Source organism: Podarcis raffonei, chromosome 2 (assembly GCF_027172205.1).
Source record: "Podarcis raffonei isolate rPodRaf1 chromosome 2, rPodRaf1.pri, whole genome shotgun sequence".
Classification (NCBI taxonomy): domain Eukaryota; kingdom Metazoa; phylum Chordata; class Lepidosauria; order Squamata; family Lacertidae; genus Podarcis; species Podarcis raffonei.
The window spans coordinates 2,893,111-2,911,155 of record NC_070603.1 but is presented as its reverse complement, the minus strand read 5'-3'; the positions used below and the strand labels follow the sequence as shown (position 1 = coordinate 2,911,155).

Sequence of the window (18,045 nt, the reverse complement as noted above, 5' to 3'; positions counted from 1 at the left end):
CTTCCTCTCCCACCTACCCTGACTATATACACAAGTGATTCATGTTTTAAGTACCCCCCCCCCCAAGTCTGTAGACACTCCTGTTTTACTCAAGAACTATTATCAGTGACTTTTTGGGTGCAGGGAGAGAAGCTAGGACTGCTCTTATACCTTCAACTACAGGTTGAATGGTAGAAATCAGCTGGCAAAGCTTCTCATAGTACAGAGCAGGCAGGCAGGGCTTGTGGCCAACCCATGTTGTTGGACTGCCAACTCTCATCAACCCCAGCCTGCATGGGCAACAGCCAGGTGATGGGAGTCCAATAATGTCTGGACGGCTACTTGTTCCCAATCCTGCTGTAAGCCAAAGAGAGAACCTTGGGCAATATAGAGCTGCCTTGGTGCCTTATACCCAGGGGTAATGAAGCTTGATGCAATGTCCTGTCTCCTACATGGAAACAGCCCCAAAGGTAATTTTCTCTGCCTCCTTGGAATGTTTTTCTACATAAACTTCCAATGCACGGGCTTTTGTCTTTGCTTGATTCTTTTACCATGATGGGATTGCCCCTTTGTGGAATCCTTGATGAGCCTCTGTAGAACCCACAGGAGATTTCGGTTGGATCACCTCCCCAATCCCAACTCATAGGTCCTACCAAAGATGCACACACACACACAAACTTAATATCAGGTAACCTTTCTGTTAGGAGGCTGCTGGTGGAGCACTGTTGCTCCTCCTGCAGTAGACATAGCTGAACTTCTCAATGAACCCTGTGCATTTTTACTAGGAAGGAAGTTCTACTTGAATTCAATGGGGCTTGCTTTTTTAAAAATATTTTAAGTAATAAACACACACAAAAATAAAAATAAGCATTGGTAGGAACTGTGGCCTTAAAAGTACTGCGTGCGTTCACTCCCCCAAACTAAGAGAGAGGGAATGAATGTGAGGAGCAGTATCACTCAATCTAGCTGGATGAGGGCAGAAATGTGTGCATTTCATTCTTAAAACACACCTTAATTACATTTTAGTTGCCTCCAGCATGGTTTTGATGTGGGAGATGGCTTTGTAACTCCCACCCCCTTTGCAGGGCCAAAGTGGTGGTTAAAAAAACTAGACTGGGGCACTTGGTTAAACATTTAACAACCCCAATACTCCACATTTAATGCAAAAGTGAGCCCAAGTTTGTAGAGCTAAGGCATAGGCCTATATATGCATGATTACTTGGGGGGCTCATTCCCATGTAAGCACCCATAGGATTGCAGCCAGGCAGTCTTTTTCATTCCTGTGGGACTTGTGGAGTAAATGGGTCAGGAGGATGGTCTGCATTTCTTTTGTGTTTTTTCTCCCCTCAAATGGTGTCTGTGCACAGCAAACCTCTCACCTCAGACCTTGTTTAATAAAAGCATTAATTACACAAATATGTCATTCATTTTCTGCACCCAAGAATCACTTGTTTTGTGTAGGAGGTATGCAGCAATTAGGGAGCTGTGGCATGTTCTGGCTTCACATGGGTTAAGGAGAAAACTGACTGATGCAAACACAGAAGGAAGCAAGGCCCTTGGTGCCTTGTTCATCTATTAGCTTACAAGACACCAGTTAACACTCCTAGGCAATACTGACATGACATGTGGCATACAGGTGGAGGACCTGAGCCTCAGATCCAAATTCATACTACATAATCACTCCTACTTCTGTTTCTAATGGAGTCTAGAAAAATGTCCACAGTAAATTCCCTTGAGACATCTAGGGCTGGGTGATACCTGGTTTTCATCATAAAATGATGTGATGTGATGTATTGGTTGGCTTCACGATTTTTCCCACATTGTGATTTTTGCATAGCACAAACATGATTCATATTGCCATGAAACCGATGTCACTAGCTGGTTTTGAATGATCTATCCACATATCAATATATCGCCCAGCCCTAGAGACATCACAACAAAAGTTAGTAGGTATAACACGATTCTCCATTTGAAATCTAAACAACCAGCTTACACTGTACAGTGGATGCTCAGGTTGTGAACGTGTTCCGTACGGGAGGCACGTTCGCAACCCGCAGCGCCGCGTCTGCGTGGGTTGCGATTTGGTGCTTCTGCGCATGCGTGACCAGAAGTAACCCATTCCGGTACTTGCGGGTTTCGGTGCGTCCGTAACCCAAAAAAACCCAACCTGAAGCGTCTGTAACCCGTGGTATGACACGTGTTCTTCAAAGACGTTAGTGGGCCCAGGCCCTGTCTGCAGGAGTGAACCCTTTTCACCCCCACAGGGCCACAGCTGCCACTTACTCTGGGAGACTCTTGCCACAGCAGTCAAGGAAGAGGGAGCTTTTATACACACACTCAGAATAAGAGTGCTATTTTTTCAAACAACTTGCAAACAAACCTGGAACCTGATCACTAAGCCCAGATACGGATCTTAAAATGACGGGAAAATATAAAACTTCCCCAACAGACTGAATTTCAGTGGCCACAAATGGCAGCAACACCCCCACAGCCACCCCCAAACAGAGGGCCTTCTCTGTAGTGCCGCCTGCCCTGTGAAATGCCCTTCCATCAGATGTCAAGGAAATAAACAACTATCTGACTTAGAAAACACCTGAAGGCATTAAGGTTTGATGTTTTATCGTGTTTTTACTATTCTGTTGGGAGCGCCCTTATTAGGGGTGTTTCTCACTGAACCCCTTCCTGCATCTCACTCTTCAGGCTTTTTTTCATCAGAATTCCCACCCTCACCTACAAGAACGAACAGTGGAATTTTCATCCATTCTCAACCCCTTGCCGTTTGTCATCCTTAATTAGGGGGAAAAGAGGCATTGTGGAAAATATGGAAGCATTTATTGCACATGAACATTTTAAATTAAACTCGGCAACCCCTGTCTCTGCCATGAGGCAGCGGCAGCTTCCTCATTTCTTCATTCTCATTTCTTCATCCTCTTTTAATTAAAGTGGCATCTGAAAAATAAAATCTCTAGCGGTTTCTGGAGATCAGTGCGAAGACCGTCGGCGAGTCCGGGCCGACACCGGGTGATGGCTTGGCTTCCAAACGTGGCAAATCTTTGGCATTGCGGGAGCACCTGGCTTTCCCAGCTTAAGTCTCTGTCCCACATCATCCCCCACAGGAAGCAGGCTGGGGGGAAGACCGGAAGTGAGAGCCCAGGATCCTTCATTCCAGCCTGTGGCGGAGAAAGAGCTGGACTCGGGAGGTGATTGTGCTTCTTTTTCTCTTTCAGCCAAGCTGTGGTTATTATCAGAGGAGACTGGCAGCTTGGAAACTGTCCAGGGCACTGCGCCCTTCCCCACATATGGACGGAACAGACAGCTTGACACTAGGGGGCCTGAGATCAGACCAGCACCGGCCGCTCCAGCGGCTTCAAGTATTCCCTTTTTTGCTGGGAGCAAATGCCTTTGCTGCAACCCCCAGTCAGGGCACGATGGGTTTTGTAGGATCCAAGCCCCAGGGAAATGGGGGGAGAGGGAGGGCGTTGGGCCTTCAGAGCCTGCAGCCTCTTTCTCTGTGAGGAGCAGAGGTGCCTGGCCTCTGCAGCAGTCCGTGGGGCCCGGTGCCTGTGGCCCTGCCCTGCTGGTGTTGGCTGTGCTCCCCTTCTCAGTGCTCACAGCGGACGATCCTGGTGCCTCTTTGCAGGGCAGCAGCGGCAACACACCTACATGGAGGGCGAGGCTGGGCCTGCTAGGCTTCTGAAGCGGCTTGTGGCTTCAGCTGAGCTTTCTCCATAGCCGTGCCATAAGGAAGTGAGCGCTTGAAAAAGCCCAGCTGTGGAGGAAACACAGAGACAAGATCAGGGCTTATAATGTAAAAGGTACAACCCAGGAATCTTTTCCGGGGCAAACACCACTGCAATGAACATGCCTTGTGCACATCTCTAGATACTCACCTTCATCGTGATGGGGAGACAACCAAAAGAAGGAAAACTCCCCCAGGAGACATTCCCAGCATAGTTTACCCATAACAGTACAAAACAAGAGCGGGACTGCTCCACCAATCTATCCAGTGAGTCTTGTAACACTACTCTAGCCCACTGCATCTTATAGATCCTGCCTGCTAGTTTTCAGACAGATCTCCAAACTAGAAACACCCATAGGGTAAAAGCAGAGAGATTTTTGCACAGGTCACAGAAATTAGGGTTGCCATATTTCAAAAAGTGAAGATCCGAACACAAAAGTTATTGAGATTTTTTTGCAAAATAGCAAAAAGGCAGGAAATAAAAATAAACCAAAACTCTGCAGTCAGAATAAATCATGAAAATTAAGCACACTTAAGACTCCTTCACACGAGTGTACAAATCACTAAGTCTATGTTGAATATGTGAACTGACTACATCAAAATGCAGGGCAATCACAGAAGTTGGACTTGCAGCAACACATTCTCACATGCATATTGTGACTGCATGCTGTAATCATCAAGCGACCAAAGATGGATTCACATGTGCCATGCTTTTTTCCTTCTTGTTGTTGTTTGCACTAAGTCTTTCATTTCCACAATCCAAGTATTAGGAACGTTAGGGACTGAGGGGGAGGCTCACACATTACAGCTGCTCCAGATTCCTTGCGGTGGCAGCTACATGTGAAGGGCAGAATTGCATTGCTCCTTGCTGCCTGCATCATACATGACATCACACATGACACTTTTAGTTGCACAGAAAGCAGAAAACACACATTTGCAACTGCTGGAGGTGCTTTAGCCAGGTAACTGCAGTGTAGCTGCAACTCAGTTGAGCATGCAGGCAATGGCAAACCTGAATTTAGCTCTGTGCAATGTGCAAAAATGACTCAAAGTGTCTATGAGGGTGCGGGGTGGGTATTGCAGGGACTAGAAATAATAGAGAAAGGAGGGGCTAGGAGCTGTCCAGAGTGCTGAAGCCACACCCCATTATTACCACTTGAAATCCTGCACAGTGTTCATCTGGCATTTGGAATTTTATTATTATTTGTTCATATTGCTCTCTGCAACTGTAAGGCCAAGAAACTGCTGTTAAAAAGCATTTGAAAGCAAAGCTTTTTAGCAGTCTAGCATAAAAACGTGGAGCATCCTAAGCTGATGAATTTAGTCATTCCAGTCCTACCTGCAGCTGGTGTGTCAGAGATTCTAACACCTTATCCCCAACTCTGAACCTTGCCCCCCCCACTTTCTCCCAACTCAGTTATCCCACCTTGTATAGAACATAGATGAGCAGCGCCAAGAGCAGCAATCCAATCAGAATGGCTAAGATGATGATCCAGAGAGGAACCCCCTGACTGGTCTCTGCCTTGGGCCAGTGCAGTGATGTTTGCACCTGTCAGCAGAAAGGGAGCAGGAATAAGGTTATCACCTGTCTTGCATCCAAAGGCTGCCAACCATTCAAGTTAAGTGGAACCCTCATGTACAGGAACAGTCTCCTCAGTATCAGGCACAGGGAACGAACACCAAAGGCGGCCATTCCTTGGTTGTGAGCTTCTATCTAGAGGTATTTGGCTGCCTCCTATTGGAACCAGAATTCCATGGATGGACCCTGATCCAATCTAGAAAGATCTGCAAAACACTCTCTTTGCTCGACAGCATGATTCAACAGCTTGTTGAAAGAAGGCACAATTGAGTTCTATGGGACCTATTCCCAAGTACATGTGTGCAGCAGCCCTGGCTGGTGGGCCTAACTGGGTCCCCAGCCCCCCAAGTAGCCTGCAAATCATGTCCCCTGATGTCATATATGATGGCAGATGTTGGGCAGGCAAAGGCGTAACTGGCCCAAAGGGAGGTTGCAGGTACCATAGATCAGCTAACCATCAGCACCTGCAAAGCTCCCTGCACAGTGCTTTGCAAGCACCATCAGGTGATCACTGGGGCTTCTGCAGCACAGCACTATGGAAGAATGAGTCACCCAGTGTCATTGTGACATCAAGTGACTGACAAGTGGGAAGCCCCCCCCCCCCGTCAGGCTTAGCTGTTGTCATAATGATCCGGCCAGTCTGTCAGATCCAGGACTGCAGCCTAATTTTTACTTGTTTGAAAAGCAACAAAATGTATTCCAGCTAAACTGTCCTGTCCCCCTCTCCATCTATCTCCAACTGTTCTGTGGTGAGGATCCTGAAGACATGCTAGGTTTTTGTGATTCTAATGCTATTTGTAAGTTACCTTGGAAAGATCTGCATCCTGAAAGGCAGGATACTACTATTATTGTCACCGCCACCAAGGATTTATAACAATAAACATCAACAATAGTTAATGGTAATGAATACTGACCTTGAGGTAAGCGGTGGGTTTCTCTAGAGGCTGGATTTTGTAGGGCACTTTCTGCACGTAGTAGACAGCTTCACACTGTATGGTGTAGGGATTATTCTCTTTCTGCAAATGTGCAAAGGGGATAAAATAAAAGTGAGGGCCAGACCCTGGGATGCACTGGGTTAGTATGTGGCCAGCTGGCTCTGAAGAGACCTAGTGTGGAGTCAAACATACCCTCTTCCCAAGGGATGAACCTGTAAAAGTAAATGTATGGGGAAGGGAAGGCCATTGGCTTCCTGCAGTGACTATTTTATTTAGGCAAACAGCATTTCCATGTGGAAGAGAGGGTCAGACAGACAGACACCAGCTGCATGCCTCTCTTCATTGCTCCACCACCAAGAAATAAGTGCTTTGATTCTTATCATCAGTTGCAAGTCATTCTGGGGCTTGTTTGCTTGAAAAGCGGGATATAAGCCTTTATCATAAATAAATAGATCTCATGTGGATCCACTGAGCCAAGTCAAGAAGTGTGGTGTGTCCTTCCAGTGGAGGCAAGAGGGTCTGGGAAAGGTGGAAGAGCTGGCAGGGGTTTCAGCACAATACACCAGATGCTGTGAAAGCCAGCCAGCACCCAGCAATCTCTTCCTCTCTCTCAAGTCGATTCTTAACCCCGAAATCAAATCTGCAGCTGTAAAGTGAGGCCTGGAAGAGGCTCCTGGCAGGTGCTGTGCTTACCAGCTGGAAGCTCTTGGACCAGATGCGGAAGTAGAGGCGCAAGCTGACACTTTTCTGTCTCTGCACCGCCCCCATGTGGCAGCGGAGCTGGAAGCACTCCTCGTCATTGCATTTCTACAGCACAAGAAGGAACCATAGTCAGAAGAGAGCCTGAGGCTGAAAACACCCCCAGAAACCCAGTTATACCACTAGGGCCACAGGCAGCGATTGGATGCAGCAACAGTGCTTCTAACAACTAAAGCATAACTCCTGGAGAAAGTCATCATGTCTAAGTGATTCACAAACTTTCTCCCTGACCCATGACCCTTTGAAAATTGTTGAGGGTCTTGGCAGACCACTTAATGATTTTTCTGCCTGTTGCTTAGGAACTGCAATGTGCTGTGGACGTGCTGTCTCTCAGCCTTTCCCCCTCTTTCTCATGGCTTCCTTCCTTCCCATGTACTGACTTTCCACTCCTTTCAAGTGCCTTGTCAGTCTCTTCTCCCCATCTTGGCCCAGCTGGAGTTTTCTTCCTCCTCTGAGGGCAGCAGAGCCTCCTCTCCTTGCCCCCTGCTCTAAAGCTATAGCTGGGAAGGGAAATGATAAGCGCTGTACACAACTTTTCATACCGACGGAGATCTTAGAATCCCATGAAATCATTACGTGAGCAAAGGCTGTGGAAGAGCATGAGGAAGGATGCATTAGGGCAGCGTTTCTCAACCTTGGGTCCCCAGATATTGTTGAACTACAACTCCCATCATCCCTAGCTAGCAAGGCCAGAACTCAGGGGTGATGGGAGTTGTAGTTCAACAACATCTGGGGACCCCGGGCTGAGAAACACTGCATTAGGGGCTTTGTCAGGCTGCAGCAGCAGCAGGAGGAGGAAGAGAAGGGAAGCAGGACCACTCCATCAGCTCAGCTGGACCAGCAACTTTTGGCTTCTCCTCTCGCATTCCAGGTGGTCATTGTAAGCGCTCTGTAGATAAGAGCAAGTGCTCAAGTTTACATTTTTCTTCCTACATGTTATGTATTTTAGACTGAAAGTTTGAGGGCAGCTAACTGATTGCTGTAGGTCACTCTGGGTGATTTTTTTTTTCCAGCTGAAGAAGCTACAAGGCTTACCAGAGTGTTCAAAACTCCATCTTGTTTCTGCACATAGTGCTGCTCTGGCCAAGGTGAAGCTGCTGAGCTCTGCTCCAGCTAAGAGAGAAAGAAGGCACCTTTCTAAATAAGTTATCAAGAGTCACGAACCCATTGTACAAGCCTTTCTATAGTTAGCTGTGACCCAGTGATACAGTTGACATAGTATATACTCTAGATGCTGCACCTCTGCTCACTCCACTCACCGACCCCTCTGCCATTCCCCCCACATTAAGCTTCCTCTGCAACAACTCCTTCTGCCTCAGATGACGAAGGCATAGCCTTAGCACAGCCACCATGGCTAGGAGCCACCGATACCCTCCACCAATTTGTCCAATCCCTCTTTAAAGCCTTCCTTGCTGGTGGCCATCACAGAGTTCCATCCTTGAACTAACATTCCGCTTCTTTGCATGTACACAAGTTCTGCTGAATCAGACTGAACGGGAGTGCAACAGGAGATGCACAGAATTTATAAGAAAACAGCTGATTCTTTCATTGAGGTTTAGCAGTCTCCTTCTCTGGTAGTCAAGCCCCTCTTACTTAAAACAAAAAACCCTCCCCATCCCATTGTTCAAAAGAAACTCAGCTCCTGGGTCTGTCTGTGTCAAGAAGCAGGCATGCAGTATCTCATGGAGACACCGTGCTTAATGGTTTTTTCTTTTCCAGCCGACCAATGGAGGCAGGTTACAAAGGCCAAATATATGCCAGGGGGCAAGAGAAGCTATTGGAGAAATGTTGGGGAAGGGGCAAAGCATTAGGGTTCCTGGCACAGAACAGGATGGGGATGAGTTACGAAGAAGGTTCAGAACCTGGAGGGCCATCAGATTGTCAGAGTTTTCAGGAAAGAGTCAAGAAAATACCAAGAAGCTTGAATAATTAAAGTGGATCAAGGCGACCTGTCTCTATGGCAACAAATCCACTTAAAACCCCCAGAAACTGGATTTTTGCAGTTTGGAAAGTAATGGGGAAATGCATTGAAAAGTGTTAAGATGAACAAATGACTAACAGAAAGATGTAGAAACACCCCAAAGGCAAATTAGGATGAATGCTCAATGTCATAGAACCTCCCTACAAACAAATTAAAATGAGCGCCCAATAAAGGATACACATAATCTAACTTCTCTGTAGGCTTTATGCAACCAAATCAGGATGAATGCTTAATAAATAGGCTTGTCTGGGGGAGAGGCTGCCATTCTGCAGTGTGAACGCTGAGTTCCCCCACCCACCTGAAAATGTTCCTACTACTCAGCATTTTAATCCTGTGCTGATAGGGAATTGCACTGTCCCTGGTTGCAGAGGCTGAGCTCCAGGCCCCAAACTCACATCGCAGGCCAGTCCTCTGCAGAGTCGCTTCTTTTCCCGCCCGCTGACCAACCATTACCTGCAGGCGTGACGGGTTGAGGAGGTGGCTGGAGGTGCAGTTGGCTTGCGCCACGTAGCGTGTCATGTACAGCACAGCTCGCCCTTGAGTCCGGAGCGGGCAGCTGATGTCCAGGATCCCCTCGCTGATGGCGCTTGGCCCGTCATTCAAAAACTGCAGGACAAATGGGAAGAAAACAAATCGCAGGGACATCGGAAGCTGCATTACGTCACCAAGTCAGATTATGAGCCCATCTGGTTTGGTGTGGTCGGTTATGGCTGGAAATGGGTCTCTGGGGGTTGCAAGGACTGAGAAGCTTTCTCATCACCTGCAGGCAAAGCAGATGCTCCAGCACTGAGCTACAGGATCCTCCCCCAAAGAGGCAGCAGCAGGGATGGGGGTGGGGGAAAAGCACAATGATCTAAACATGGTGGACAGGCCCAGTGGTCACAGAGAAAGGAGGATAGACAGACTGGTACTGTTTTAAATAGTGGCAAGCCAGGTGCTTCCAGGAATGAAGCAAACACTCTCTCCTGCAGTTTGCCCTTTAGCACCCATTATCCAACAATACACTGCCTCTAATGCTGGAGGTTCCATTTTGCTATCAGTGCTGCCAACAGATTTCTCCCTTGTGAACCTTGAAAGCTAAGAATATGAGATAGTGTGCATGCCATAATTCTTCAGGAACACAGAAGTAACACAGAATACAGCACTGGCCACAGGATTCAGAATTTCACCTTTTTTCCTCCTTGCTTGCTAAGCAAAGGTATGGTTCCAAAAGCAAGAGTGATCCTGCCCATGCATGAACTGCCACCACCCTTGCACTCTTGTCCTCAGCGGACAACACCCACCTCATAGACATGGCACACGCCGGGGCCCACGTCTTGTTCTCGTTGCAGCGCTCGACTTGGGAGCAAGCCAGTCCCTGGAAGGGACACTGTCTCTGGCATGGATGCTCTATAGAAGGGGAAAGGAAGGCACTCAGACATGCAGAAGAAAAAGCGATTTTAAACAGGCCAGAGCAAAATCCTTATGAATTATTTAGGCTATTCAAAATGGCAAAAAATGCAAAATTACGAAACTTTACAGAATTGCAATAAAACTAGTGTTGCAAATCTGAAGGCCAAAGCCCTCATCAGTTGCCTTGTATTGTATTCTGGTGTAACAGCGGATTTTATTGCAACTTTTAAAAAATCTCTCTTTGGTAATTTCAAAATGAAGATCCTTTTCCTAGCCCACTTTTCCTCAGCAATATCAAATTGTAAGATCTCTGGCATTGGTATCATTTATTTATTGAAATATTTTTATTGCTCCATAAATTGTTCCAGGCAGCTAACCTAGATTCTTCAAAAAGGTGATGATAACATCCAAGAGGAAAAAATAGTAAATTAACAAGAACAACAACAACATGCTGCCCATCTGACTGGGTTGCCCAGCCACTCTAGGTGGCTCCCAACAAAATATTAAAAACACTATAAAACATCAAACATTTTTGTTAATATGCTTTATGTGTATTTGGATTTGTCTACTTACTGAAACAAAAGAGTTTCTGATGCAGAAGCTACAGCTCGTGTGGCTCACAGGAGCAGATTAAATGAAGTAAATAAGAATTACTGGCAGCACGACCCTCTACTGCTGAGAGAACTGTGCTGGTTGCCAATTCCCTGCAGGGCAGCTTCAAGGTTCTTGTATTAATTCACAAAGTCCAAAGTTCCTAAAGGACCACCTGCTCTCTTATGCTCCCCCTCGATCACAGATATCCTCTGACTAGCCCAGCCTCCCGCGGGGAAAGCAGATTGAGTGTGAACCAGCTAAACCGAAGCGTCTGGAGCGTTGTCGTAGTGCTAATTCAGATACAGGATTCCTAGACCTGCTTCTTGGGGCTGCTACAAAGGATCTGAGCATCGGGTGAGATTCCACTAACTAGTCCTGAGCGCAGAAGCCAACGCAGGGGCTTCCTCTAGCTCAACCAGGGCTTTCCCCCCTCTCCTCTCCCCACACCGCCCACAAATATGAGCTAGAGGGTTGAGGGAACCCCCAGGGGGAGCCAAGAGGGAGGCAGAGGGGAAAGCCTCAATGAACGAGCAGAGCTCACTTCATGAGTGAATATCCCTCCCAAAGAGAGACAGGGCTTCACCAGGGAAGAGCTATAATTTACCCTTTGGGGACTGAAGAGGAGATGTGGGGGCCTCACACCTTCTTATTAAAACAATTAATGACCATGCCAAACACTTTGCTTCTGGCGTCACACTCACCCCTGGGCTTTGAGATGAACGGCAGCCTCGACACGCAAGGGGAACGAAGCCACCTCACTGTGGGAGTTGTTTGCGTTCTTGCTGTAGTGAAAGAGACATAGTTATATGTGACTGTATGTAGGACTAGCACTGCACAGAAGAAGAGTACACAAGCAGCAGCTAGGAAAGGGGTTGTGGACCTTCATTCAGCCCCAAGGCAGGTGGGGCCAGAGACAAAAGTGGGCAGAGCAATGGGTGGAAATTGTACCTCTGTAGTTTTTACACAGACGCATGCACACCCCTCTGTCATCAACCGAGGGAAGGAAGAGGCATGACCAGAGTGCGAGGACACATTCCAGTTGGGCAAAAAGCCCCCGTCCCCAGAAAGGATTAAAGAGGCGCAGGGGAGAGAGGGGGGAATTCCTTTGCACAAGAGGACCGTGTTCTGCACTTAGTTGAATCCTGCCCTGGGGAATCCTGCGGTTCCTCTGTCACAGGGATGGGGAACCTGCAGCCTCCAGGGGTCATTTGGCTCCCAGCTCCCATCATCACCAGCCATCATGGCCAACGGACAGGGATGATGGGAGTCCAGAAACAGGCTGCCAATCCCTGCTCTGTAGACAAGCCTCCCCAAAAATCATCTCACCCGTTTAGCCCTGGTCCTTCCTTGCAATGCGCCGTCCTGGGGCAGGTAACAGGGGCAGCTATGGGGAGAATTTGGGGGAATTCTCTGGCTCATTTTTACCTGTGAATCTGAAAGTCAAATTGGATGGATTTCTTCGCATCAAGGTGAGGCACAGTAAAGCGTAGGCCACCCCAGAGCTAGGCGAGATACGGAAAAGAGAAGAGTCAGTATCTGTGTCCATCCCCCCCACTCTCCACTGTCAATGGCTGTGTGTCACCTGAGGCAGCGGCCTCACTCTGCCTTATGGTAGAGCCAACCTTCCTATTCTGGGTGAGCTTAGCTAGCCCTACCCTAATTGGTTAACCCTCACACACGGGTGGGATGAATGCCCCCCAACAAATAGCTCCCACTTGGAGGAAAAGGCACTGTGCCCCATATATACGCTCCCCCCATTATTATGAGTGCCATCACTCTCCCTGCTTGCAGTTTCCCAAAGGACACAGAAGCTCTCTCGTACTTTGTCGCTGTGTCCCCTATCACAAATAGATTACAGTGGCTCTGATCACAGCTTGCTAGTTTTGCCTTGCTCCAATGAGCATAACCATAGATCCCTTCACCACAGTTGACTTCTCATCCCAGCACACCCCAAGCGCCAGGGAAGTGGCTCGAAAAGTCCTCCAACCACCTGCCCCTAACAAGACCCCCTTGCCATAGAGTGCAGACACTCACACTGGTGCCTGCCTTCATTGGGTTGCCGAGGTCACAGAAAACCATGTTGGTGTCATTCACCGTGTCATAGTGGCAGCTCAGGCTGGAAAGGTTCTAGAAGACAGAAGGGAACAAGGGTGAGAAGAGGAGGGTGGACTTGCCTCTGCTTGAGCTCAGGGGTTGGTGCATTGCCTCACCCTCACGACAGATGCTTAAAGTATTTGGGTCGCATCAAATGGAGCAAGTTCTCATGTGGCTATTGCAGTAAAGTGTGTTTTCCCCCCAGAGCATGGCGTTGATGCACCTCCTTGCCAAGGGTGCAAGGGACCACACTAGCTGGGACCGCGGGGAGCTGTACTCTAAAACATCTGGAGGACATCTGGTTGGCAGAGACTGGGGTGGTGGGTGGAGTCATCATCCCAGCCCCACCCACAGGTTGACTCAGAAAGTCTGCTCTCTGAGGAAATCAGGGACATTATTTTATTTTTAAAAAAGGAAAATTGAGAGATTTTAATATACCAATCTAAGCAATCAAGCATTGCAGCCTCACCATAACCGCATTCTCTGGATCCCTCAAGAGGGGGCCATGATAGTTGCAGCTGCAAAACCTATTATCAATTTCTAGCATAGATCTATCCACAGACCTTCTACCCCATGAGGACTGGACCTTTTTGCAAAAGCACTTCCTATGTTATTTCAAAAACCCACAAAGGACAAACTTGCTGCCTCTTCTTCTTCTTCTTCCCCCCTTTAAAAATAATCATACTCAGGAACCCACCATCATATATCTGCTTTCCCAAAAATTGAGAATTGTGCTTGTATCTCAGTTCCAAGCTTTGGGAAAGGACAGCCTCTTCATTCAGTTCACTCCCCCTGGCCAGGAGGGGTTGCAAGGCAATTTGCCTGTAGAAGGATGAGGTCCCTCCAGTGGAGGCACGTACCCCATGATTCCGCAGAACCCCCATGTAGTCTGCTTCTGGTGGGATGGTAACGTGGAGCTCAGCCTCATAAGCACCACCCTCACCGCGGTTCTGGGCGTGGAAGGTGAGGTTCAGCGCATTCTTGTCTCCCAGGTAGACAACAGTGTGGTCCCTGCGACAGACCCAGCAAAGAAGGAGAAGGAGAGACACACATATCAGCGAAGATCCAGGGATGCCCATTTTTAGGAGGTACAATATAGAGAGCAGCCATTTCAGGCCATGCAACTCTGGTTGTTTTCACACATGAAGCTTCTATCACTTTGAACTTAAAAAACAATGGCAAAAACTGTATTCAGTTTCCCCTCCACCCTTCATTTTGGACTGACATATGGAACAAAGAGAGTCCCAGAAGTGCCTCAGGTAGATTCATAGAACTGCAGAGTTGGAAGGGACCATGAGGGCCATCTAGTCCAACCCCCTGCAATACAGGAATCTTCCACCCAACATGGGGACTGAACCCACAACCCTGAGATTAAGAGTTGCATGCTCTACCAACTGAGCTATCCAGCTATGCCCCTACCCCTCTGGGCAGTTCGCATTATACACAGGATTATAAATGAAAATGGGCCTGTATGTTCAGTGTGCATGCCAGGCAGAGATCTCTCTGCGTAAAAAGGAGTACCTATTGTGTCCTTAATACTAGTGCCATATATATATATTTCCCATAACAAAGGCCTCCAAGAGCATTCCTTGAATGCACCCAATGCTGAGTGTTTAGCATTTGCTTAACTGAGATCTCAGGTCTCTGCACCTGGAATGGAAACCTTGTTAAGGTAGGAGAAGGGCACTGAATGTGTTCAGCAGGATCCCTAGGAAGGTAGGAAACGACCTTCTACAAAGTCAGGTGACTGGCCCAGGTCTATACTGATTGGAAGCAGCTCTTCTGGGAGTTTCTCCCAGCCTTGCCTGGAGACACCGGGGGCTGGACCTTCTGCATGCAGAAGAACATAAGAAGAGTCCTGCCGGATCAGCCCAATGACTCATCTAATTCAGCATCCTGTTCCTGCAATGACCAACCAGATACCTGTGGGAAACCTGCAAGGAGGATGCAGGTGCAACTACACCCCCCCCATGGAATTCCCAGCAACTGGGATTCAGAGGCATAATGCAAAGTAGATGTTCTTCCATGGAGCTACAGCCCACGCCATTGATTGCAGACAGATTCAGATAGGAAGGGATTGTTGGCGCGGGATGAACACATGCCCTCCCCTTAATTCATAGCTTGCTTCCGTTTATACAATGCCTTTTGCAATTCTTACTCTTTTACATTACTCTATTATTAGAAAGCTTACTTTTTAAAACATTTACATATGGGCAAGCAGTGTGCAAGATGCTGCTGACACAACACAAGAAGTGATATAATCTATGTTCATGTGCTATTAGATGGGAAAGGCACGAGATCAGCTAACAGCAGAGAAGCAGGAGCCGTTGCTGTGGGTAATAAGAAGAGCATAGTTTTGGCCATCTTTTTATCCCGTCCAATTGCACTTCCATTTTACAACAGCAGAGGGAGCCAAACCGCTGAAGGTGAAATCACTGCTCTCCAGCCCCCCAATGCCAAAGGTGTGCATGTATTGTATTGTATGTTCTGGTGTTCCCACATGGCCGTGCTGGATGCAGATGCACTGGTAAGAGGGAATATCTGATTAGCAAGAGAGTAGACCCCTGGAAGAAAGGAGGGAGATCAGGACTTCTGCAGAGGGTGCCAAGAGCTACAATCCCTTCCTGAATCCACGAAAGCTGAGGGTTCAACATGTGTAACAAGGATGCAAGGGTGAGTGGGGATCTGCCTGAATATTCTGGGTGGTGGATAAAGCAACAGAATGCAAACAGCACCCAAACTGCCTGGCTTCTTCCATGTTTGTGATTCCACAGAGCGAGGCAAGAGAGAGCCTTACCCAAAAACGTCAAGCTGAAGGTCAGGGACACAGACATTGTCTTCACCACAGTCCAGCTGGATCTGGGCCTGGTGGGCAAAAAAGACAAAAACACCTCTTTGCCTGTTTGCCGACACTAAAAGGATCACGTTAACCTATTACTATGCTGACATAACATAAGCTACAAAACTACAAAAGCTGTATTTGGTTGAACAGCTAAACCATGGCGTAGAACTATGTTCATAAGCTGCAGTGAGTCTTGGGCTTGCATGCTTCCCATCTCCTCCTGTGCAGGCAGGGAAAAGATGCTGCCAGCATAGTCCTGGAATTCTGGCTTCTTGCTGTGTCCAAGACTGAGCCACTACTTCTGAGCTGTCGTGTTTTGAAAGTGACCATTAACCGTTGGATAGCCTGCAGTTCTTCTTGAAACTAATAGGGACAAATTCTAGACAAAGGGCATTAGGTTTCCCTGTCTTGTAGACCTTACATGCTTTTGGGTTATTATCTTTCCAGAAAGGCTGAGTGTCGCTGCACTGCAGTCTACCCTGCCAGGGAGGAGAGAAGCCCTTTCTGTATCCCATAGCACCAAACATGTGTTCATGGAATGCTGGGAGCAACTGCTGAGCAATCCTCCGACCCGAGAGTACCTTCTGTTCAATGTGGTTGTGCGTGAGGTAGTTGAGGATGGGCTGCAGACCATGTGCGTCCTGCGGGGCCTCTGGATCCAGCGAGAAGTTGAGGGACAGGTGGATGGGGGAGAGCTTGTCGCGGAATTCAGTCTCGTTCTGTAGAAAGAGACAGAGGGGGGATAAGGCACCAAGGCGTGGATCCCATGCTGCAAAGAAATGCTTGCTGCGCCATGGGGTGACGGGGGCTCCTCTGACTCTTCAGCCAAACTGCGAGGGCTGCATGGAGTTGCAGGTGCAGTCACATGCCAGCCACTGTGGGAACCCTTTTTAGATCCCTGGATGTGGGCTCTGGGAAGCAGAGTCCAGCACATCTGGCAAACCCACAGGTTACCCACCCCTGCACAAAGCCATAACTTTCCTTGCAATGAAGTGCAGAAATACCCAAGAGAAGAAGGCAGAGCTTGTGGGCACAGACTGAGACTCACCCTGAGGTAGATCTTCATCTCGCGGCACTCAGAGCTGGCACCGTTGCGGATTTGGAGGGTCTCGACTAGGTGGGGCTGGCGGGAACGCAGGAAGAGCGCTCTCTTCACTGCCCCTTTCTGTTTGAGGTGGTCGAGGTGCAGCTCCACATTGAACCCTACGCATGCAGGAGAGAAGAAGGTGGGGTCAACTGAGCTGTGATAGCCCTATGCCCCAGAGGGGCTCCCACATCAGTCCCGGAAGAAGTACTGATCACCCACAAGATATAACTCTTGGTTTCTTAGCAAAATCAGGGAGGGCTCAGATTAATGGTTTGGTTGTTTGCAGGCATATTCTGGAACATTTCATTGCTTATGCAATAATAGAGGTGGATTTCTACCAGACCACCCAAACATCATTCGGCTTTATTAATTGTTCTGCGATGCTTCCTCAGAGTTACAGCATTTTTGGCATCTGGAAGGGACACTCTTGCACTGTACTCGGACCATTGGCAATTTGGGGCCTATGGGTCACTACAAGTGTGGCAGATGCTCTTCCTGCCCATTTTCATTACAACTGAAAGAAATTTACGATGAGAATACTATTTTCAGATTTGTTACACATCAATTTAAAGGTAAAGGGACCCCTGACCATTAGGTCCAGTTGCAGACAACTCTGGGGTTGCAGCGCTCATCTCGCTTTATTGCTGGCCTCCAGTGCCTCTCTCAATGTTGCTGGACTCAATCTCCCATAATTCCTGAGCATTGGCCATTCTGCCTGTGGAGTGATGGGAGGTGGAGTCCAGCAACATCTGCAGGGCCAAGGTTCCCCATTCTTGCTGTGTAGCCTTCTGCTTCCGCCATGCTTTCTGTCCCAGCTTCTGGGTTCCAGAATCTGAAAACTTGGCTTGACCTCCAGCTGATCTTGGCCTAACTCCAAGGCCTTCTCGATGCTGAAGGTTCATAGGAACATAAGAGAAGCCCTTTGGATCCGGCCAAAGGCCTCCTCTAGCCCAACATGCAGTTCTCCCAGTGAAGAAGAAGAAGAAGAAGGGTAGTAGTTTTGGATTTGATATCCTGCTTTATTACTACCCGAAGGAGTCTCAAAGCGGCTAACATTCTCCTTT

The 18,045-nt window shown here is 48.0% G+C and overlaps 1 protein-coding gene across 4 annotated transcripts in view; it reads right to left on the bottom strand.

Annotated features, from left to right (window-relative positions):
* Positions 1–2,789: 2,789 nt before the first annotated feature.
* Positions 2,790–18,045, bottom strand: part of ITGA5 (integrin subunit alpha 5) — a 69,656-nt gene continuing 54,400 nt past the window's right edge. For 3 of the 4 annotated variants that reach the window (XM_053370183.1, XM_053370201.1, XM_053370210.1), the window contains 14 exons: positions 16,943–17,097; positions 16,476–16,613; positions 15,850–15,917; positions 13,913–14,063; positions 12,993–13,085; positions 12,384–12,460; positions 11,660–11,740; positions 10,256–10,361; positions 9,426–9,578; positions 8,027–8,104; positions 6,926–7,039; positions 6,212–6,313; positions 5,145–5,267; positions 2,790–3,748 (listed from right to left, as the gene is read on the bottom strand). In XM_053370183.1, the coding sequence (XP_053226158.1) occupies positions 3,665–3,748; positions 5,145–5,267; positions 6,212–6,313; positions 6,926–7,039; positions 8,027–8,104; positions 9,426–9,578; positions 10,256–10,361; positions 11,660–11,740; positions 12,384–12,460; positions 12,993–13,085; positions 13,913–14,063; positions 15,850–15,917; positions 16,476–16,613; positions 16,943–17,097 (1,523 nt within the window). In that variant the 3' untranslated portion in view covers positions 2,790–3,664. The remainder of the gene's footprint in view (positions 3,749–5,144; positions 5,268–6,211; positions 6,314–6,925; positions 7,040–8,026; positions 8,105–9,425; positions 9,579–10,255; positions 10,362–11,659; positions 11,741–12,383; positions 12,461–12,992; positions 13,086–13,912; positions 14,064–15,849; positions 15,918–16,475; positions 16,614–16,942; positions 17,098–18,045) is intronic. The other variant, XM_053370191.1, reaches the window with a different exon arrangement.